At 37.3% G+C, this 23,958-nt stretch overlaps 1 protein-coding gene across 1 annotated transcript; it reads right to left on the reverse strand.

Moving 5' to 3' along the window:
- Positions 1-15,580: 15,580 nt before the first annotated feature.
- ednrba (endothelin receptor Ba) lies at positions 15,581-22,937 on the reverse strand. Its single transcript, XM_058381009.1, has 7 exons — positions 22,217-22,937; positions 21,276-21,388; positions 19,613-19,817; positions 19,198-19,347; positions 17,686-17,819; positions 17,224-17,332; positions 15,581-16,294 (listed from the first exon to the last, which is right to left on the reverse strand). Exons 1-7 carry the CDS (start codon positions 22,580-22,582, stop codon positions 16,157-16,159), a joined length of 1,215 nt encoding a protein of 404 aa, XP_058236992.1. The 5' UTR covers positions 22,583-22,937; the 3' UTR covers positions 15,581-16,156.
- Between the last annotated feature and the right edge of the window lie 1,021 nt (positions 22,938-23,958).

Raw genomic sequence — 23,958 nt, forward strand, 5'->3', positions numbered from 1 at the left:
TACAGCTACAGACACAACCACAGATATTGTAACAACTATAGCTACAGCTTCAGACACAGCCCCAGATACTGATATATCTATAGCTAAAGCTACAGACACAGTCACTGATATGGATACAACTATAGGTACAGCTACAGACACAACCACAGATACTGTAACAACTATAGTTACAGCTACAGACACAGATAAAGATACTGATATAACTATAGCTATAGCTACAGACACATCCACAGATACTGATATAAATATAGCTACAGCTACATACACAGCCACTGATGTGGGTACAATTATAGCTACAGCTACAATACACAGAAACAGATATGGATACAACTATAGCTACAGCTACAGACACAGCAACAGATCTGGACACAGCTATAGCTACAGCTACAGGCACAGCCACAGTGAAATAACTGTGGTACAAGTAGGACACACAGGTAATACTGTAGCAGGAAAAAACACACACTCAACAATAAAAAATATTCTGTCTGCTTAATATTGCTATATAACATATAACCACGTATTGACAGTGGGATATACTGACTGTGATGCTGTATGATTATCACAGCATGATTTCAGCCCACCACAAAATTGCTGTTCTGTTAGAGAGCCATTATTACTGAACTCTAGTGTTCGGCTATGTGTTGATAGCACCGGGGTGATTTAGCCCATTCTTCAACTCTACAGAAATAGAACAATGCAACAGCGCTCCAGGCCAAGGTCTAGCTCTCTCACTTTCTAATGTGTCATCTCATAGATCACTAAGTAGCTGTGGTGAGATTCTGCTGTAACTTTGTGCAACGTCGTATAACTATGCAATATGGTATGTAACATTGACTCCAACATTTGTCGTCTCCACTACTTCTACCTTGGACGGGAAACTCTGACCATTATTGCTTATGTTTGAGTGAAATTCTCCTATGAAATGCCATTATTCCAGAGCTAACAACATCCTCCTCTGCCATTAAAGCAGCAAACAACTTCTCACTGTCATTTTCTCAGGAAAATTCAGCACCAACCAACAAATTAGACTGAGACTAGATTCAAATACAACTGTATTGAAATGCTAAGTTTTTTGGTAAATGTTTTTTCTTTTTAAATTGTCATAATGTATGATTAAAGAGACAGCAGAAAACCAGAAAGAAACCCAGACAAATTTATCTGACCGACTGTTATGTTTTATAACTGTTATCAAGCATTAATGAAAATTTCTCCACACCACATGCAAATTTTGGTATTCTCCAAGGTTCTGCTCTAGGAACAATGTTTTTCCCTAAATACGTATGCTTTTTTTCCACAAAACATGTAATTAGTGCTATGCTAATGACTGCAATTTTATGCTTATGTTGAGAAATATGTATAAGACATACTGAATGCTGTGGACTCTTTCCTTGTTCCAACAAGACCAACAAGAACTTCTATCATGGCTTAATACAGCTGAAAATAAAAATATGGGTGTAGAAAAACTTACAGGATGAAGGAAATGTGTCACACGGTCTCGAATGCAGAATGTACTACTGAAAAGTTTGAACAAATTTCCCTGCTTTTATCAACACATTCACTCATAGTAATACAAACTAATCAGTTAATGGTCCCACATTACTGGAGGGAAATTCAACATGGTTGCTTCAACCAAAGTGCAAGTCCTTTATCAGAATCCAGTATTTTATATACCAGAGCAGGGGAAGAACTTTTTCCTGCAAATAGCCTTCCAATGAGTGTTTAAGATTTAGACACAATCTCAAACTTTAAGCCTCTATGTTAAACAGGTATTTGTATAAATATCTGGGGGTTTGTTGGGAAATCTGGAGTCCCTGCTTACACTCTGATCAAAATACATATCCCTTAAAACGACTATAATACACAAGCACACTTAATAGTTTTGAACATTGCCAAGCTATGCTGCCTGTTGTGATGCTGGTATATGCACTGTCATGGCTCCTGTCAACCCTCTAGATGCGCTATATCTGCTTAGTGCTGCATTTGTGGCTCACTTTCATCTGCTGCTGTAGAAGATCCCACATGGACACAATAAAGGCTGCTGTGGATGGTCTCATATAAAAAGTCCCGTAAAAGTTTATACTTCCCAAAAACATTTCAAGTCTCTCCCTTGCCTGAATGGATAATCGACACAATCTCAAGACTCTCTTATCCATCTTTATGAGTGTTGTATTTTGAGCAGATCATGGCACTCGTTTTCTTTCTACCTGGAGTATCAGGTGATTTTGAAGGTATCCACATATGCTACATGCAGACCCATCACTGGTGTCCCACAAGTCTCTGTGCTGAGTACTTTTCTGTTCTCCCTCTATCTCTATCCAGTCTTCTGGTGAGGTCATATCCTCACATGGATTTTCATACTGCTAAGCTTCCCTTTCCTCCCTCAGGCACTCATGTTTCTGTATGGATCTATGCATTGTCTGGTGGACATGGACGATGATGTCACAGCTCAACAGCTGAAACTACAACCCAGCATGATCTCATTGGAAAACTGTCAGATCTTACTATCTGTCACTTCACACATACTTGGGGTAACCATGGACAGCCAACTCTTCTTGTTGTCTCACATTATTTTTAGGAGGATCTGACTATTTCAATCCAGAGATGCCATGCATCATGTTCATTGTTCAGTCCTTGCCATTTTGAGACTGGACTACATGACAGGTCTGCCTCAATGCACCTCTGCAAGTGATCCAGGATACAGCAATTGGTTTTCAGACCAAGGCAAAACCAGACCAGCTCCCACCTACCATAATGCACATATTTACACCCCAGCCTACCCCTTCCCTCCTCCCAAACACCCAGAAAGGATATGTTTATTGATAAAGACTTCAAAGCACTTCTGCCAGTCGCTCTTGATAAGGTCGTCTGCCAAATGCTGAACACAAAAATGCAAATGGATAACCTCTCTCTCTCTCTCTCTCTCTCTCTCTCCACACACACACACACACACACACATATATATATATATATATATATATATATATATATATATTCAGACATATGTGTGTGTTTACATGTCCATATGTCTTGTCCATATGTCCATATATCACACAGTGGCAAATGATAAACATGACTTGACCTGATCTAAAGCTAAATGTGTAATGAAATAAATCAATCATGTTTTACCAAAAGAAAAAATGAAAATCAGATCACAATGCTTTCTGATTAAGTTAATTGAAATGTAGAATTATTTCAGGTCATCTAGTGAGTTGAGCTTGTTAGTTGTGTAATACATGGAGTTAATGTGTGTAATACATAGAGCTAATTAAGTCATTTAACATATCTAGGGGAAATAACAGGATCAAGGCAGGGAAAAGAAGTTCAAAAACAGTATTGAAATGCAGACTTCACGAATGGTCATCCTAAGAGAGAAAACCTGTTGATTGCCCAGTAGGGGTCACTATGAGATTTGCTCATAGCCTAGGGCCCTGGAGGTTCAAAATAAGACTCTGCCTTTTGAAGACCTTGTAATAACATTTTTGATTACATTTCAAACATGGAAAAACTCCAGACAGAAACTCTAAGTAAAAAAATTAATAAATAAAAAATTAAAAGGTATATGTGAAATGTTAATGACATTATTTTATTGGAAAACAATTTGCACCTAATTGGAAAAGGCAGATTTGGAAGACTTTAATTAGGCCCTTGATGACTCTAATGTAGGCACAGCATGCATTTTTCTAAGACTATACTATGTCTTGAATGATAAGAGACATACTTATAGCAACTAGCTCATCAAAATAACTGTTATAATCCCATCCCTGAGTCTTTATATACAAAGATTTCTGTATTTAACACTTGTTTATTTATTGTTTAATTATATTTAACTAAGAAAAAATGCACGTTGTATCACACATCACCCAGCTGAAGGTGATGAAAACGTCTCTTGTTATACAAGCCTTGACTTTACACCTCATCAACTTTGTTTTTTTTTCTGAAACCTCTCCCACTTGTTGCCATCTCTCTTGTTCTGAAGAAATGTGTTGGGTGACCTGATTTCTGCACCTTTAACGATGGCGTGGGTGGAAAGAACCTGAAAAACCCTTTCCTTCTTGGCCTTTGTCTTGAAACCATAACTAAAAATGATCTCACATCTGCATCAGTTTCACCTACAGTCTCCTCTGAACATTCTGACCAGAAGCCAAGAGACATTAAAATACTCATTTTATCGGCCTTGTGTATCATTAAGTCACTCTGAAATGATTTCATTTTTTAATTTACTGTAGCCCTGGCTGGCTTTAGATGAAGTGGATGAATAGAACTTGTGATGTTTTAAAGCATATGGTGCCATGTGTGTAAATTAAGCCAATATATATATATATATATATATATATATATATGTATATATATATATATATATATATATATATATATATATATATATATATATATATATATATGTATATATATAAAAAATAATTCCAGAGGCTTGTTTTGATTTGATCCCTTTCCATCCATCTGTAAATGGTTTGAGTCTGTCTCTCACAATCTGTCATCTAACACTTTTTTTTCCTGACAGAAGGGGAAAAAAATGCAAAGACCTGTATCAGTGGAGAACTCACATTATTTATGCAGAAATAATATATTTATTTGTTGCATATTATGCATGAGAGCTGTCACAAGAAAAGCAGGGCCTCTTTATCATTTGTAGTTTTCCCACCAGATTCCAATTATCCTGGATAACCCATAGCTGCTCATAATTCTTTTAAAATATTGTTTTCTTTCGTGTGTGTGTGTGTGTGTGTGTGCGTGTGTGAAACATCCCCTGCCACAACCTTCTTAATCAGAAAATATTTTTGTGTTTATGTGGGATTGATTTTGGTGCTTAAAGCATTTATCTGAGAAATCTTGAAAAACAGACGATGCTAATCTTCATAAACTTCATAATTTCAATCGAATGTAGTTTACTAACAAAGTGCAGTGTATCCCTTTACTGTTGCTCTTCAGAGAATTGACATTAAAAGATTAGAAGTAAAATGCCATCTGTTCAAAGTTCTGCATCTATATATATATATATATATATCTGGGTTCTGTGGAATATAACGGTTTCAAAAATACCCAAATAAAACAATATTTTAAATGAAAAAAAAAACCCCTCAATTTCTATAAGCAGGTTTTTTTTTCCCCATTAAGACCGGATATACTGCAGAAATTCTTATTGCTTCCGTCCTCAGAGAGCTACTGCCTTTTCACCTTTAAAGATATTTTAATAAAATGAAATTGATCTTAGAGCTCTCCCCCTCTCCCTCTCTGCCCTGAGCCCTTTGCAGTCTGCAGTATATGACTTTAGAAACACAACTGAAAAGGAACTGAAATGAAAATGCAATGAAAAAAAAAAGTCTGATCTGTTCTGCCCAAACTAGACTTGCTTATTTTCAAAGCTGAATTAGAATAACCAACAACCTGGCTTATCTATATATGTTTATGGATTTGAAAAAAAAATGGAATAACAAATGAGAAAGAATGCCATTTCTCTTCTTTCTCCACTTTCATCTGGCAAACAGAGATAGGGAGTGCACACAAAATTCCTCAGGTTCCTCAAACCATTCTTTGGCTCTCTTTCTCTTTCCCACCATGGAGCTTTTCATTATTTCAACGTCCCCCCCCCCACTCTCTCTCTCTCAAATGTTTGAACGGCTAACCCAGAAGTATGTGCAAACCCATTTTCACTCCCCTCTGCAAATATTAGTGCAAGTTGAACCGCTTGCTGAACTTTCTTTAACAGAGGTAAACTGTGTAAAGAAATCATTTTGAGAAGATAAAACATATTACACAACGCTGGCCTTGTGTAGTACCTCAGGGAATTACTGCTTCTTTCTTCTTTTTTTATATATATTTTTTGTTTTGAAAGCGTTTTAGAGAAATGAAAGGGACCTTTAAATCACAATTACAATTTATAGTGTTACTGATTGTAAACTCTGACATATGTCAATGACAATGTATTATTTTTATTATTATTATTATTATTATTATTATTATTATTATTATTATTATTGTTGTTGTTATTATTATTATTATTATTATTATTATTATTATTATTATTATTATTATTATTATTATTATTATTATTATTATTATCATTATCTTTTTTTCTTCACTAGGCATCCCTAGTCCTAGTATCATTCAAGCACAGGGATCTCTTCAACCTTATCCACAAAGTCTTACTGTAGCTGTAGGTTTTTATTCCAGCCAAACCAGTTGACAAAACAGGGTAAAATCTTCCCGACCTCTATTCATTTTTTTGTATCATTTACCTTACACAGGGTTGCACAGAGCCTGGAGTCTCTCCCACAGGACTCCAGATGAGGGACACCCTGGACGTGGTGCCAACCCATTGTAGGACTCAATCACACACACATTCGCACACCCACTCACACTACAGACAATTCAGAGATCCCTATCAGTCTACATTGCATGTTTTTGGTCTTGGAGTAACTAGAGGAAACCCCTGAAGCACTGTGAGAACATGCAAACGCAAAAGGTGGGAATGCTCCCTGCTAACTGTGGAAGTATGATGTAAACATACAGTATAAACCACTAAACTACTGTGCCCCAAAATATGTTCAGTATTTATTTTACAGCGAAATACTTATTACAGCGAATTTTATTATTTTACAGGATTACATTTAAGACATATAGGCTGTTAGAGCTGTGTACTGGTTTACGGAAGAAATACCTGAAAATGTACTGCATCCTGGGGTATCTCACATTTTCAATAAAAATTCTTTAGATTAACTTTATATGTGAGTAAACATTTGCTTCACTGCACATAGGATAATAGTTGTGGTGGCTCAGTAGCTGAGGTTTAGAGTAACAGATCAGAAGGTCTGGGGAGGTGGTAGCTTAGTGGTAAGGTGTTGGGCTACTGATTGAAAGGTTCTGAGTTTAAATGCCAAGCTGCCACTGCTGGGCCCCTGAGCAAGACCATTAACCCCTTAATTGTTTAAGTTGTTTAAAACTGTGATAAAATGTAAGTTGCTCTGGATAAGGATGGATGTCTTTTGGTTATGCTGTCAAAGCCTGAGTGCCTGCTTGCACTCTGCACACAATGTACATTGTCCTTAACCATGACATGACAAGAGCCTAACTAGTAATCTGTGTGCTCTAGCTCCACTCTCTCTCTCTCTCTCTCTCTCTCTCTCTCTCTGTGAAGCTACTCCTAATCTTGACCCTTTTGCTCTCCAGACTTGTCCTGATGCCCCACTTCTGCTTCGAGTTGTCATCATCTGAAAATCATTTCCTGCTGCTAAGAACAGCCCAACATTTACAGCCTAATCGTCACCATCACTTTATTGTAGATAAAAAAACAGATAGAAACCATAAGAATGGCTGTGGATGATTTTCCTTGGATAACATTAGGATGCTAAGGAGACTCATGTCTCCATCAGTTTCAGAAAATGACTTCAGTTTGATACAAGAGACGTTAAAACTGTAATGAATTCAGAAATGGCTCCGAATGTTCATACTCATAAGTGGCTCATAAGCTCATAAGTTCATTTTTTGACCATATGGTACTCCGTTTTAGAACAGAGATTATTTATAACGGCACTTTCCGGTGTCACCCAGATGAGGATAAGATCCCTTTCGTATCTGGTTCTTCTCAAAGTTCCTTCCTCTAATCATCCTTGCCATTGTTTCCTCTAGCTTGCTAAATATACCTATTCTACCTATTATATCAATTACTAAATGTATATATTGCTGTAAATCTGTTTTGTGACAATGGCCATTGTTTAAAATTATATACAAATAAAATCGAATTGACCTGAAGGCTATGTTTTAGGCCTTCTGCTCAGTTGTATCCCAAATGTACTGCTTCACTTTATACTATAATTACATTTATAAGTATTTATTCTTTCAGATTTTGCTGTATATGACTGGAATCATACAGTAAATGTTTTACAGTGCAGGATATAATGTTAGAGAACGTGAATGTGGAGTGAGAGGGAACGTGGCTGAAAATTCGTAGCTTGTCTTAAATTTGAGCAAACCTGCATGGAATCCTGGCTACGCTTCTGAAAATTCGAGCCAACTATTTTCACTTCAAATGTTCTTCAAAGAGAGTAAAGCAGGGAATGCAACACTCAACTCTCTTCCAAGAATCTCCTTTGAAGCTGAACTGCTGCATAGTATTTTCATTTTGGGGATTATTATATAACATAGAAAATATTAGAAAAGAAAGAAAGACTGCAGTTTAATTAAGGAATCCAAACTGACATGCACTAGAAACAGTATCGTGTTCATCAGTCCCTTCCAGGATTTCATGATTTTGCGATGGGGGAAATGAACACAACGGAGTTTGCAAATGAAAGAGCTTGCAATTTTTATAAATTACTGCAGATTTTCCACACATTTGGTCCAAGACACATTGTGTAACATCATCACAATGCTCATTCAGCCAAAGCCCTCTTCCATTTGCGTGTGCTGAACATAGACAGAAATTACAGATCTTGTGTAACAGTGTCTTATACTGTTGGGACTTTAAATGAAAAAATTAGAAGAATCCTGTGCTTGCAGTTTCAAGTAATCGAAGTAGATTTTCACTCCCCTCGGCAAATATTAGTGCAAGTTGAACCACTCGCTGAACTTTCCTTTACAGAGGTAAACTGTGTAAAGAAATCATTTTGAGAAGATAAATCATATTACATGATGGTGCCCTTGTGTAGTACCTCAGGCTATTACTGCTTCTTTCTACTTTTTTGAAAGCGTTTTAGAGAAGTGAAAGGGACCATGTCACAATTACATTTACAATTTATACTATTGCAAATTGTAAGCTCTGAAACATGTAGAAAAAGTGTGTTTATGGGAATTTTTGACCATTCCTCAAGAAGCGAATTTGTGAGGTCAGGCACTGATGTTGGATGAGAAGGTCTCTGCTCTAATTCATCCCAAAGGTGTTATATCAGGTTGAGGTCAGGACTCTGTGCAGGCCAGTCAAGTTCCTCCACACCAAACTCACTCATCCATGTCTTTATGGACCTTGCTTTGTGCACTGGTGTGCAGTCATGTTGGAACAGAAAGTTGGGAGCATGAAATTGTCCAAAATGTCTTGGTATGCTGAAGCAATTCCTTTCACTGGAACTAAGGGGCCAAGCCCAACCCCTGAAAAACAACACCTGAATTCAAATGATTTGAAGGGGTGTCCCAAAACTTTTGGCAATATAGTGTATATCCCTGACCTCAATCTATTTTCTATACCACTTACCTTACACAGGGTTGCACAGAGCCTGAAGTCTCTTCCATAGGACATAGTGCCAACCCAGGACATCACACACAAACACTCATACACCCATTCACACACTACAGACAATTTAGAGATGCCAATCAGTCTACGTTTCATTTCTTTGGTCTTGGGGAAGAAACCGGCGTACCAATTATTTAAATTCCTGCAGATTTTCCACACATTTGGACCAAGACACATTGTGTGACATCATCACAGAAAAAGCCCTTGTCCATTTGCGTGTTTTGAACAGATGCGGCTTTTACTGGTAGGACTTTAAAAGAAGAATCAGAAGAATCCTGTGCTTGCAGTGTCACTATTTCAAGTAGATTTCTGCAGAAAATCACAAAACACTTTGTAAGCTGCATCACAAATTTGGAAAAATAAAATCAAGCATTTTTTTTTTTACCTCACAGCAGTCATAGAAAAACATCACAAAATCCTGCAGGGACTGAATTATACTAGTGTTGGAACTCAGTGACATTATTTGTATTTGTATCTGTTTAGTGCTCAGATTATTTGTATCTGGTTTCGGGTTTTAGGAATCAAAAGAAAAATGGTTATTTTTTTTTCTTTAACCCTATCACTTTGTGCTAGAAAGACTAAAAATTACAGTGCTGCTGAGAAAAATCACACATTTTAACCATTCATTGCACACACTGTACCCATTCTTTCAGTCTTTTTGTCTAACATGACTGAGTACGCAATCTAAACATCAAGAAACTGTTCTTTAGATTATTGTTAAAAAATAAAATGGCATCAGACTGTATTTTTAAAGTTGGCATATTCGAGAAAGGTAAGAAAAGTTTATTGTGCACCAATTGTGTTAGCAGATTCGACTCTAAACCTGAGATATGCTCAGAGTGCTCCAGGTTCTTCATGTTGCTGATCTAAACTGTGCACAAATTTTAACTTGCTTTCATGAAAAAAGAGGAATAATAAATCTTTTGCACATTTTTCTGTACCTGAACTGTTTTGCCTCTTTTACACTCAAGACAGCTTTTGACTAGTGGCTGTGGTGGATTTTTTCTAAATGTGGCTAAGAGCCAGATTGGGATTCCACAATCTGTTCTGTCAAAAGTACAAACCTTGTGCTCGTGTGAAAGATTTTTTGGCAAGCATGCCTGATGGTTTATGTGTTTTTATTCATTTAGGATGCATTATCTGTTCAATCTGAATAATGTGTTTGTATTTAATTATATATCCCTTATTTATATATTACGGTGAATTGTATAGCTAAAGACAAAAGATAAAATTGTAGTAAAAATGTTTTATATGACATTTGGCAGACACCCTTACCCAGAGCAACTTATAATTAATATCATTTTATGCAACTGAGGGTTAAGGGCCTTGCTTAGCTTGGTGAACCTGGGATTCAAACTCACAACCTTCCAATTAGTAGGCTAACACCTTAGCCACTAAGCTACCACATCCCTGATATAGCATTACCCAGCACTTTTTCATTAATGTGATTTTTTTTTCGTTTTATTTCATACAATACTATACATTGTCTGTTAAAATGTTCAAATGATTTTTTCAGCATCCCTCTAATTTTTAGACTTTCTATAGCACATAGTGATAGGGTTAAAGCAAAAAAAAAAAAAAAACCTCCGAAGCAGACCAGGCCTTGAGTGGACAGGCCTTGAAGGTCTGACAATACAAAAGGCTAGAGGTGATACTCAAACCAAATCCCATAGGGGGAGGTAGACCTCACAGGTGTCAGCTCCCTGGTATGATAATGCAAAAGCTTAAAGGTGATACTCTTAGAGAAAGCACTGAATGGGAGAAAGGTCCCCAGAGTTTACTCCCCCAATTGTCAGTTCCTGTTCACCGTCTGATTTGATCACCATTTGGTGGTGAGAGCTGGGATATGTAAATGTTATTCAAAGAGAAATGTAGTAGATTCTAGAGTGACCTCAAAATACAGCTCTGGAAAATAATGAGACCACTGCCCAATCTCCAGATTTAAACCTCTGGAATGTCATCAAGAGGAAGATGGATGGTCACAAACCATCAAGCAAAGCTGAGGTGTTTGCTTTTTATATAAAGTTCCCCAACAGCAATGTGAGAAACTGGTGGAGATCATGGAGCCAAAACGCATGCAAATCAGGGTTATTCCACCAAATACTGATTTCTTAATGTTATTTAGCCGAAGCATTAACACAATTTGTTTACAAATTATTTGCATTTTGTTTTATTTGAGTTATTAAAGCTCTGCAAATACTGCATGATCTTGGGTTATTTTGATGTGTTGTCATTTCTTTTAAATATACACTCTAAATAACAATAGTTATATTTTGAATTTAGGAGAAATATTATCAGCAGTTCACAAAAAATGAAACAAAACTGTTCATCTCACCAATACATGAACCTGGAAGAAAAAAAAACATAAGAAACTGATTATTTTGCCGTGGACTCTTATTTTTTTCCAGAGCTGTATGTTTTCCTACAGGCCCATATTTCCTTTCATAACTATACACTGTCCTGTATAGTCCTGTTCACTGCACTATACACTAATAAATAACATATTCATTTACATTACAATTACATCTCTATATTCCTACTTCCGTATATAGTACATTATTTAATTTTCCATTCTTCTTATATTACTGTTATATTCCATCTCTACTGTGTAATTTCTATGTATGTCATGTGTTTGCACTATGTCCATACTTTCTTCTGCACTGGAGCTCCTGTCGCCAAGTCAAATTCCTTGTGTGTGTAAACATGCTAGGTAATAAAGCTCTTTCTGACTTCTGACTTCTACAATGTTAAATAAAATGGATGTCCTGTTGATTTTCTTTTCAACTCAATATAACAACACACCACACAATATTAATAAGAAGCTAAACATTGCAAGTTGAGATGCATTAAGTTTCGAAATTAATATTACTTCACGGGAACAAGACAGCATGAAATAGAATCATTAACACGATAACAACAAATTCACATTCAGTGCGTGTTATTGCCATGCCGAGGCATTAGGTCCCTTTCCAGAAATTTCAACCTGACTGTCCCTCAGTGGTGGAATAATCTTCCAACCTCAGAAGAAGTCCCACCTCTTCCATGAACACTTCACTGACCCTTAATATGTCCCCTTTCAAAAACAAAGAAAAAAATGAACTTACATTAGCTCTTATACCTCTCTTCTGTAACACTTAAATAAAAACTTTGTCATTATGAGCAGGGACAGGTGAAGTGAATAAGACTGATGATCTCCTCATCATGGCACCTGTTAGTGGGTGGGATATATTAGGCAGCAAGTGAACATTTTGTCCTCAAAGTTGATGTGTTAGAAGCAGGAAAAATGGACAAGAGTAAGGATTTGAGTGAGTTTGACAAGGGACAAATTGTGACCGAATCTCCAAAACTGCAGCTCTTGTGGGGTGTTCCCGGTCTGCAGTGGTCAGTATCTATCAAAAGTATCCTTTAAGTCCTGTTATTGTGAAGAGGGGCCTATGGAAGCAGGTGGTCATCAGGCAGGTGCTCATAATGTTATACCTGATAGGTGTAGTTGCACCTACACCTATCAGGTCAGATGTCAGAAAAGGAAGGCCAACCGTATGCAGATGCAGCAGATTCATGGTCAACCAACATGCAAGGGTCAGCTGATGTGCAAACAGGGTCAAAAGGGCAAATTCAGATATTAAAAATCAAAAAGAGAGAGTCAAAATTAGAAAAACAACAAAATATTAAATGCTTAGTATGAACAGGTATGAACAGGTATGAATACACTGTGTGTGTGTGTGTGTGTGTGTGTGAAGTGGTGGGCATAATTTAAATCTACTATATACTGTATGACTCCAGCATCACACTGACTTGACTAGCCCAGTGAAGCAGGACTTAAATTAAAAAAAGATGAATTATGCAGACTGCATACAAGATTTATTGTAATCAGCGCTGGTTACAAGAATTGACTTGCTCTAATGAACATCCCAACAACCTCTAAATCTAAGCCTCCGAACACTGTTCTTTTCATTAGACATCATTATATTTTACTTTTGATATTTTCATTTCTCATTAATAATCAAAATTTTATGTCAACCTTATATAAAAGAAAATGGGCATTTCTGGTCCTTATCGCTGAGGTTTTTCCACCTTGCTTTTATTACGGCTCTTTCTTCTGTTAATTAATTTCAATTTACAGTTACTTTTAGTCCCGTTTTCCTAGCTTTAACCCACGCTGAGCTGGATTACATCCAATCTTTTCTTAATGTACTCCAATGCAGTGTGCACTCCCTTTAAGCTCAGTATCAGACATCTCAAGGTCGCAGCACTTCTATGAGCGGTCTGGATGCCCTTGACCTCAGCCTCAACTCCAGCTGCATGAAACTTGATGCAGCAGTTCAAGCTCCATTTCTTTCTGAAAGAGCTTGTCAGACTAAGGCTGCTGAAACTGTTACTAGTATTACACAGGCCACTTAAAGTAATTGTACAAAATGTACAAAGTAGCTTGTACAAAAGGAATAAACACAAACCTTACATTATTAAACCAATAAACATGTGCTGTGGGTTTTTACCTGTATAAGGAATTTGTTTTGGTGTATTGGTGCATAGTAGTGTAAAGCATGGGTAAAGAACTAGAAAGAATGAACTTAAAAACATAAAATAAATCTAAAAATTTTATTTTGGCTTTTTTTACACATTTCATAAGTAAGAAATATAATTTCACAACATTTTTAAGTAACAAAATAAACATTTATTTAATAGTAAACTCAGACTTTTGGACCTAACTGCAAATGTATTACAGCATTTTACTGCATGAACTTTTCTTTGTGTCTCCTGCTATTTCCATGGTGCAATGCCCCTGGAAAGTAATCTACTTGGCCATTTAAGGACCTTTGGCCATTCTGATTTGACAAGGACCATGAAGGGAGACTGCTGCTGATCAGTAGCACCACTGTTGCCAATTTCACAGCCCCTGAGGGAGGACAAAAGTACCCAAGAGAGATTTCACAGCTTTAATGTGCTGTGTGTGACCAGAGAGTAAAATGAAGGAGTCATAAGAGGTGGCAGTGCAGTCCTTCCTTTCTCTCTTTCTCACATGATGCGAACTCCACCGTCCTGTGAACCGTGTGACCTCTGAATAGACAAAGGCATCAGGAACGTGACAAAGATACCATCAATTTGTTAAACTGATTCTGTTGAATCCCAAATTGGCCGCATCTGTGCGTATTCTAGTCGCAACCCAATTGTACATCAGACTATTCACTTCAAATTCTCTCTGTTCAACCAAACAAAGGCAGAAGGTTGAAACCATTTCAAAGTTTAGTTTGAAAGCCTGACAAAAAAAAAAAAAAAATACAGTCACTACACTATTCTCTCTGAAGCAGCTTTGCAAAGTTGGAAAACTAAATTACAAAAGTTTTTTTTTTGGTCCAGAAGTAAACACGTAAATCAAGCTGCATGGGTTCGGGCTCGGTTTTCATCAGCAGAGATGAAGTGAGCTTTGCCAACAATGAACCACCTGCTGATATTTTTGTGTCTGACCCAGTTCTGTCATGTCTTTATTCAAATGCAGTGCCAGCTACAGGTTAAAGATTAAAGTAATCCACATGCTAGCAATTGCATTAACTTTGTTTCAAAGCAAAACTAGCATGTGTGGCTGTTACAAAATGGCTTGTTAATAGATACTTTACATTTGGTAGATGCCCTTATCCAGAGCAACTTTTTATCTCACCTTTAATACAAATGAGGGTTAAGTGCCTTGCTTAGGGGTCCAGCAGTGGCAGCTTGGTGGACCTGGGATTTGAGCTCACAACCTTCCAATCAGTAGTTCAACACCTTAACCACTAAGCTAATACATGACTTTTGAGTTGAGACTTTGAGACTGTGGGTAAGATCAGATAAGATCCCTGACTTCCTTCCATCCATCCATCCATCCAACCATCCATCCATCCATTTTCTGTATCAAACCAATCCCAGAGATGTGAAGCAAACATGACGGACAGTTAGAATTGTTGAGTAACACCAATTCTCTATGTACTATCACATCAAAACAAATCATATAGCCAAGACATTTCAACAAACATTTCTGAAAACAAAAAAGAAAATGGAGTAATATCAAAACTGTCACAGTGGCTGATTTACATATGTGATACGAAAGTAATAGCATCAATGATTAAATATTGATACAAGAAAGTTAGTAATATTTCTCTACGATAGTGAAGCCTATAACACTAAGCTAATAGAAGACATATGCAAGTATGAAAAATCTGAAAATATGCCTGCAGCTTTGAGTATGCAATGTATAATGTAGGAGATGATATATAATATACAACCTATTATAGGAAACTTTTCTTATATCGTATACCACACTGTTGTTGAATTCTCAAATCTGATTGGTCAGAAGATTTAAATATATCTATATTTATAATTATAAAAATATAAAAGGACCATTTTGTAGAACAGCAGCTCTGACACTAGGACTATATTAATATGCTTACACAGGGAGTATAATGGACACCCAACACTATTTTTTCATGAGAAGATCTTTTCGGAAGGAGTTTCCAGTGTCTGCGCTGTATAACAGTCAGAAACAGTAAAGCTGTAAAGACTTCACGACAGAGAGATTTGAGGTTGCAGAATTTTTTACCTTATTAAAAATTGAGAAAAATATGAGAGATAAATATGAGAGAAGGTCATAGAGAAGGGTTCAAGAGAGCAAGTCAGCATCATGGTGATTGTAACAACATGGTTTGTTTCATTTGATTTGCTCCATTGCTCAATAAGTATTTTATTATGTCATGTATATATGTGAATAGAACTGAGAATGGTTTCCTAGTTACCCAGGCAATATAACTATGTACTTTGTGCTCTGACCTTGAGACAAGATGAAATCATCCCACGAAGTCCAGTTCTGAGCAGTGATTGAAAGTCAGCGAGTGTGAATTACGAATAATATTCTTTCTATATACAGAATTGCCCTCAGGTCAGCACTTAAACCGAAGTGTACTTGTTTGTGGCTCGGCTGTTGCTCTGTTCTGTGCCACGCTCTGCCGATTTCAGCTTCATGCAGGACTGCTGTTCATCCACTGCTAACACATCAGGAGGCAGACACCAACAACACAGGCAAGACTGGGAATAAAATAGAAAAATGATGAAACTTGGACAAGGGATCTGTCACAATAGATAAGACAACAAACATCAATAAGCCATCAATAGTCACCTACGTGTTTGATCACGTACTTGACACACTATGCATATGGCTAAAAGTTTTTGGACACCTGACCATCACACCATAAAATTGGTTGTATAGAATGTCTTTGTATGTTGTAGCATTACAATTTTCCTTCACTGGAACTAAGAGGCACAAACATGATCGAGCACAAAGCAAGCTACATAAAGACATGGTTTGCCAATTGCTGTGAAACCCTAGTGACCTGCACAGAGGTCAACACCACCGAACAGTTTTGAGATAGATTGGAACCAGGTTTCATCACCTAATATCAGCAATGCTCTTAAAGCTGAATCGACTGAATGACCGACAACCACATTCCAAAATCTAGTGGATAAGGTTCTCAGAAGAGTGGACCCTGTTATAGTAGCAGGGATCCAACTCCATATTAATGCCCATAGTTTTGGAACAGGATGTTCAACAGAGCTTGAGTGTCCTGCAGAGAATATCTTTGAGATGATCTGGAACAACAACTGGACCCAAGACCTTCTTACCTGACATCAGCGTCTAATATTACTAATATTCTTGTAGCTGACCCCCACAGCTGTGCTCCAATACCTTGTGGAAATCCTGAGTGTAGCTTATTATAAAAGCAATGGGTGACTAAATCTAAAATGGGATTTATCTAAAAAGCACATATGGGTGTGAAGGCCAGGTGTCTACATTCCTTTGGCCATATAGTGCACTTACTGTATGTACATAGTGTGTATATATAATAGAAAAGCTGTTGTATGATAATAGTTCATCTCGACGCCTTAAACCAAGCCAGGAGGTGGATTGGCTTTGACCAAGATAAGAATGAGGACTGCATATGGATGAGTTTTCTTACCCTGAAGCAACTCTTAAACCGTTTGCTGACCATATATAAAGCTATAGGGTTGATGCATGAGTTCACCGAGGCCATGTTGATCCCAATGTAATCAAGGACCAGGAAGAAGCTGGAGAAAAATGAATGTCAAATAAAATGAATATAACATTGTACATGCTTAGATACAATACAGAACCATATAGTTTATATAAGTCCGTAAAAATGTTTCCATCCATATTTTTATCGGCAAGAAGAAAATCTGAATGAACATCTGAATGATTCATTGCGAGAATTCATGGAAGTGTTTTCCAGGCTTTCAGGCAGATAAATGTTTGTCTGGAGCTGCTCTGTTGCTATCTAATGGGCATAAACATATCTTCCATTTCTCTTCATGCTCCATACTGAAATCTTTTATATCAGTGTAATTCAAATCATATCAAGTGGTGATGTGTGTGTGTGTGTGTGTGTATGTGTGTGTTTTACCTCAGAAGCTCACAGCGGTTTGGATCATCCTCGTTGTAAAGGGTGAGCTTGAGAATACGGCTCAGGTGCAGAGGCAACCAGCACAGAGCAAAGACCAACACCAAGCAGAACACGGTCTTGGCCACCTCACGTCTCTATGGTAGAAAACACCACAGTCTGATATAAACATTTTCTCCGTACAATAACTTTCACAATATAAACAAGCACAGGGATGAGTGACTCTATAATAATATGGTTCCTTTTGAGAATTAGTCTTTACCTCATTTTTTTTTTAGTAGTACCTTTAAACTAAAAGTAGACCTAATGCTGAGAAAAGCAGATTATGTTTTTCAACTTTCTAACGGGTAACATAATAACTGCTTCTCCTGCCGTTTCCCTCCGCTTCCCGCTCCCACAGGAGCATGCAGAGAAACACACAGACACATGAGACGAGTTAATGAACCGGTGCTTCTCTCGTATATAGAGAGATGGAAAATGGATGATCATTTGGAGTTATCTCACTCCATTCTCTCCATTAACTGCCAATTTATCAAAGTGTGCTATATGCCAAAAGACTTCACAAACACAAGAAAATCAGCTACATAAAGAGCGTGATGAGCTCAGGCAGGCGAGATCGGAGGGGGCGAGAACACAGGAAAATGAGTTTGTGAGTGAACCAGAGGCATTATTCACATAATATTCTAAAGTTATATTATTTTAGCTAATATTATACTACAGCACTGTTAGGTTTTGTTAAGGTGTTAATTGATTTCTGGAACAGCAGCTCACATAATAGATTTGGCTGCAAATGTTTTCTTTTATTGTGCTTGTTGATGCTTCCTGTTAGGAAATTTTGGAAGGAGTCTCCAGTGTCAGAGGAAAAGCTGTAACTTCCGCCATGAAATAGTCTTCACGATGGAGAGGTCTTATCAATATTAGTAGAGTGAAAAAAGACAAGCTGGTGAAGGAATGGCTGTTTGTAGCTACTGTAACACAACCTTTTTTTTATGCAGCTATAAATGGATTAATAGTACGAAGTGTGAGTCTTAAAGTATAAGGAGAAGAAAACACTTCATGAAGTGCTGTTATTGGAAATCAATCACTTTAAATCAGTGATTATTTTCTTATTGCAGCATGGGTTCCTTTCTCAAATATATTTCAACAGAATTGAAATACTGGGTATTCTTGAGAAAGTACCGTTTTGTGCTAATAAGTAAGCGTTTATTTGAACTAAATCAAGGAGAGGGCCAATTCTGTCATAGCTAGCTGTAGCTAGCACCTGATTAAAAAGTTAACACCTTTTAGTAGCACTATTATTATATTCACTCTAGTTATCAGTGGCATAAACAATGCTTTGCCCACACAAGGACTTGCCGTGGAGAGAGGATGAAAATGTATTTTAACAAACTCAATATTTTGCAAGAGTTATTGAGTACAACTCTTGTCGCTTCAAACTGTCCCTTGCTGATTGGTAGCTTTAGGGCTTGAGGGCACTAGATTCAGAGGTCATGAACAGTCATGGAGGACACCAACGTGTTTCAAGTGGTCGTTCAGAGCAATCTGCACGCTGTCCCTCCTTCGCAGCATTTCACAGGTCATGAGGGAGTAGAAGATGGCAGTGCAGGCCAGTGGCATGCAGAAGTAAAAGCTGAAGAGCCACCAGTCTTTTGCTGATTTATAAAACTAAGAAGAGATAAACACACCACATTAATAATAAGCATCAAATGAATATTTGCCTTTTTTTTTTATTTAGTGAAATAAATTGTTGAAATAAACACCTTGTTACTAATAAATAAACAAAACAAACCCAGAAATATGGGTTTATGCTCCATTAGAGAATTTGACCCACATCATGATTCATTAAACTATTTGTAAAATTGTGTATCAAAAAGTGTCCATTGTGCATTAAACACACACACACACACACCACACACACACACACACTGACCTTCATGAATGGGTTCTTTTGCATGGGATGAAGTAGGCAGATCCTCAGGTGATCTCCTTTGTAATCCATAGTGATCATGTCAAAGGCAATGATCTCAGGCACTGCCAGAATGATGGAGAGCAACCATATCAGTATGATCTCAATGGTCGTGCACTTGGGCACTCCGATTCCTTTGATGCGGCTCCACGACGCTACCGCACGGTATCTTGTAAAAGTCAGACAGGTTGATGATGATTAAAAAAAAACCCTACAAAATTACAAAACTCCACTACACTACTGCACAATAATCATCTGGACTGTATTTATACTTCTCAGCATTTTTCCATGTGATACCTTTACTCTATTCCAAAACGCTACATTGCACTGTGTGTATGAGCGGCATGACAATTACATTGACTTTTCATCACTCTTTTGTGCCTTATCTAACTTTATAAAGTGTGCTGCACAAGTAGAGTTGTGTATTGGGACATTGAACCTATAGGACCTGACAAAAAATTACTCTCAATCCAGCAACATATTGGACACAGGTTGCCTATAAGGAACGACAGATATCCATTCGTTTGTGCTCATTTTTAGTAATTGCTCTATACTGGGCAAGATCACAGTCTTTGAAATTGCTCAATTATTTCTGTTCTGAGAAATAGATTGAGAAAGGTCATTAGAAAATATTGCAGGCACAAATAGAATGTTAATATTATGCCCAAATTAGTTAAAGGGAGGAATGGTAGCTCAGTGGTTAATGAATGAATTCATAATTCGTTATTGTCATTGTGTGTACAAAATTGGGTTATAAGCGCTTAAGATGCCTATTATTAAAAACAATGAATAAACAAATTTATTAGTAATAGATAGAAGCCAATATAACAGTATAAACACTACAAACAATATACACACTATAAACAGTAGTGCAGTGACAGCATAGTGTTATAAGTGATATAGTGCAGTATCACTATATCACCCTATATAACCCTGTAACAGTGTCATTAATGCATGTAGGTTAGATGCTGGATTAAGATTAGGGGGTTATGAGTTCAAATCCCAGGACCACCAAGCTGCCACTGTTGGACCCTTGATGCACAACTGCTCATTAGTTTAAATGAAATAAATGTAAGTTGCTCTGGATATTAGGGTTACTAGCTCTTGCATGGCTTGATACTTGATACTACAGCAAAAGAAATCCGATCATTCATTCTGTGTTAATAAAACTATTATTATCTATTACTGCATAGCTCTGACATATTGGAAAACTCAATATCATGCTCCCCATTTAGTTCGAGACTGAGCCTAGTGAAAGCCAAAATCAGTTGATTAAACAGGTGGAATCAGGTATGGCTCCTGCTTGATTGGAATAAAAACCTGCATCCACACCAGCCCTTTGTGGATAAGATTGGACAGCACTGTACTAGAGAATACCAGACCATGTCTAATAGTAGTAAGTCAAAGTAACTGCAAAACCTCTGCCCTACTCTCAATTAATTTCTAGACTTGTTCTACAAATAGCTTGTGCAGTTATTAAATAGAAGGGAAAACAAACACGATGGTACAACACAGTCACTGTAAAATGTTAAGATATCTCTGTAAATTCCATGCATAAAAAAACCCAGTGACGATGCAACCATGCTGGAAATAAACCAATACTCATTTATTTGTGAATGACATGTACCTGTCTATGCTTAATGCACACAAACTCAAGACTGTGATGCCAACAGATGCCTTCTGCACAAAAGGAACCAGTTTGCAGACCCCAACACCGAAAGGCCAGTCTTCAGCCAGAAGCTAAAAGAGGGAATTACAGTTTGGTTGATCAGATTTGACATTAAGAACCCGTGTTTGTCAATACCCACAATACCATCTTGAGTCTCAGTTTGTAGGAGGTCGATACGACTGTGTTGTTGTATTAATGTGATACACCAGGTAAACATTCCTAGCCCAGTCCCCAGGATGATGTGGAGGCAATTCATCTGATTTAGTTTTTATAGTTTCGTGATTTAGACCACTACTTCCCTGCAACAGATGACCTCTAATTTCCAAATTAAGCTTATCTTCATGTTCACTATACATGCACAATGCACAGTTTTTTAACTGAACAAATTACGATTATACAATCACAATAACCATGTATTGGGGCATATTCAAAAACATAAAAAAACCCAAAACATAAAAACAATTACAATACAAAAAGAAAGATTTAATTTTAATGCAATATAGAAAAGAATTGAATATTACTAATGACATAATTTAATATTAATTGATATGTGATTTTAAGTATTATTATTATTATTATTATTATTATTATTTGCTTTAGAAGGAAACATGACAGCTGTGAGATGAAATTATTGTTTTTTTTTAGTATTTGGCATAAATCATTGTCATTAAAGTGTTATTTAAAAAATGCATAAATCAAGAATGCATCATGAAGATTTGTATTATCATGATGTGAGACAGTATCTTTTAAGAGTACATGAGTAATTAATTCACGAAAAATCAAATATATGACGGGCTAAAAGTAATAAGAACATAAATAACATAAACGTTTCCTTACCTCGTCTATGACGCATCATTATCTAAGTAATGAGTTCAGGTGGAAAATAGCACAGTTCTCACCTTGTACACGTTAACTGGGATGCCGATTACGATGTGCACGAGGTCACCGAGCGCCAGGCTTGCGATGAGCAGGTTGGGCCCGTTGCGCATGCGCTCATTCGCGTAGATGATACGCAGTAGCGCCGAGTTGCCCACGATCCCCGCTACGAACACGAGACACGACACGGCTGCGTTTATGTACTTGAAGACGTCCCGAATTTCCGTGGGTCCCGTGCACATGGGCGGCGGCGCGCGCGAGTGTCGGGCGGCCGTGACGTTCAGCGCGCGCACACCATTAGCCTTTCCCGCCGGGTCCTTGGCTTGGGCGCACGATAACGCCAGCAGCGCGAGCGCACAAAATAACCATTTACTCTCCAGTGTAGTCATTTTTTAAATAAAAAAGAAATCCTCATTAAATTCAATAAAAGTGATGTAATATATTTCACTTTACAGAAAATATATTAACCGAATGCTGTCATGTCAGAGTCTTCACGTGGCATGAGGAAAATTAGTGTTCTTATGTAAAAAAAAAAATTATATATATTTCTAATAAACACTTCCTCCTCGTGTTCCTGTTACCTGAGAAATTAAGAAGAAACAAAATGATCAGGTGTGATGAAATGATGAATCTTCCATCAATCTTCTTCTTCTTTGTAAAAGTTGATGGTGTTTGTTCTCCTTTAGAGAGACATGTCTTGTGTTATGGAGTCCTCCTTCCCAAGTAGTTGGGCTACATTTTTTAGGTAAGCTCCATCCCACATGGCTGACCACAAACAGTGGGTGCTGAGGGGAGGAGGACGAGGAGGAGACAAGTCTTAATGTGTTCAGCGCCTACAGAGCTTAGGACATTTATCACTTCATTAAACTTCATTAAACGATGTCTTGTAAAAGTTGTGGTTGAGTATTGAAAATGAGAAAAAAGACGGGTTGAGACGACGTTTGTGTGTAAAATGTAAAACGCAGTGCTCACCACGACAAAACAAACAAACAAACAAACAAACAAAACCACAAAATGTACAAAAAAATAATATCTAACTTTTGTAGCAAACATAATGAATAAATATCATCCTATCTGATCCTTACGCCAGCAAAGAGATTAAAATAGTGAATGTATATCAGTACTTTCGTTTCAGTAAGGTTGGATAGCTTCTAAAACAATGTAGAAATACATTTATTTTAAAGCTGATACTGAACCATGGCTCGGAGTGTTTCGATCCGTGTCAGTGGATTTGGCTGATTTTTGTAGAAAAGCAAGATCTGGGAAGCCGGGTGCTCATGCACCACACTCATATCTACAGTACACACCACACTCTTTATTACTTAAGCCGGCTTTAGACTGCAATTACAGTGTCATTTTGAGATTATTACATGTCACGCTGTGTGAGAGGAATCAAATAATATCTTGGCTGAGTTCTATAACTGACTGTGAAAGACATGTCAGATTCTACAGTGAAGATCCTCTAATGATAGACTAAATGTAGATTAAAGGAAAGCACCAGAAACAGAAACGTTCTTCAGAGTGAGCTTGAGGTTAGAAGGAGATTTTTCAGTTCATTAGAATGATTCGTTTCATTACGCCACTGCAGCATTTGTAGTTATCGGGTGAATTTTGCATCATCCTATGCTGCTCTTCTACTGGCTTCTACTGACAAGCGACGAAGCAAAGGATTCTAGTTAAACGTTTCTGACATGACCAGAACTTTGTCATCAGCTGTCTTTAGTCAAAATGGCATTAAAGCAGCTGCAGAAGCATGGCAGATTAT

Source organism: Hemibagrus wyckioides, linkage group LG26 (genome assembly GCF_019097595.1).
Source record: "Hemibagrus wyckioides isolate EC202008001 linkage group LG26, SWU_Hwy_1.0, whole genome shotgun sequence".
Lineage (NCBI taxonomy): Eukaryota > Metazoa > Chordata > Actinopteri > Siluriformes > Bagridae > Hemibagrus > Hemibagrus wyckioides.

Coding starts and splice junctions, on each gene's coding strand:
- ednrba (XM_058381009.1), bottom strand. CDS start 22,582: ATGACTACACTGGAGAGTAAATGGTTATTTTGTGCGCTCGCGCTGCTG. Junction 19,348..19,612: donor AAAAGAACCCATTCATGAAG/GTCAGTGTGTGT, acceptor ATCTCTTCTTAG/TTTTATAAATCAGCAAAAGA. Junction 17,333..17,685: donor AACCGCTGTGAGCTTCTGAG/GTAAAACACACA, acceptor ATTTTTCTCCAG/CTTCTTCCTGGTCCTTGATT.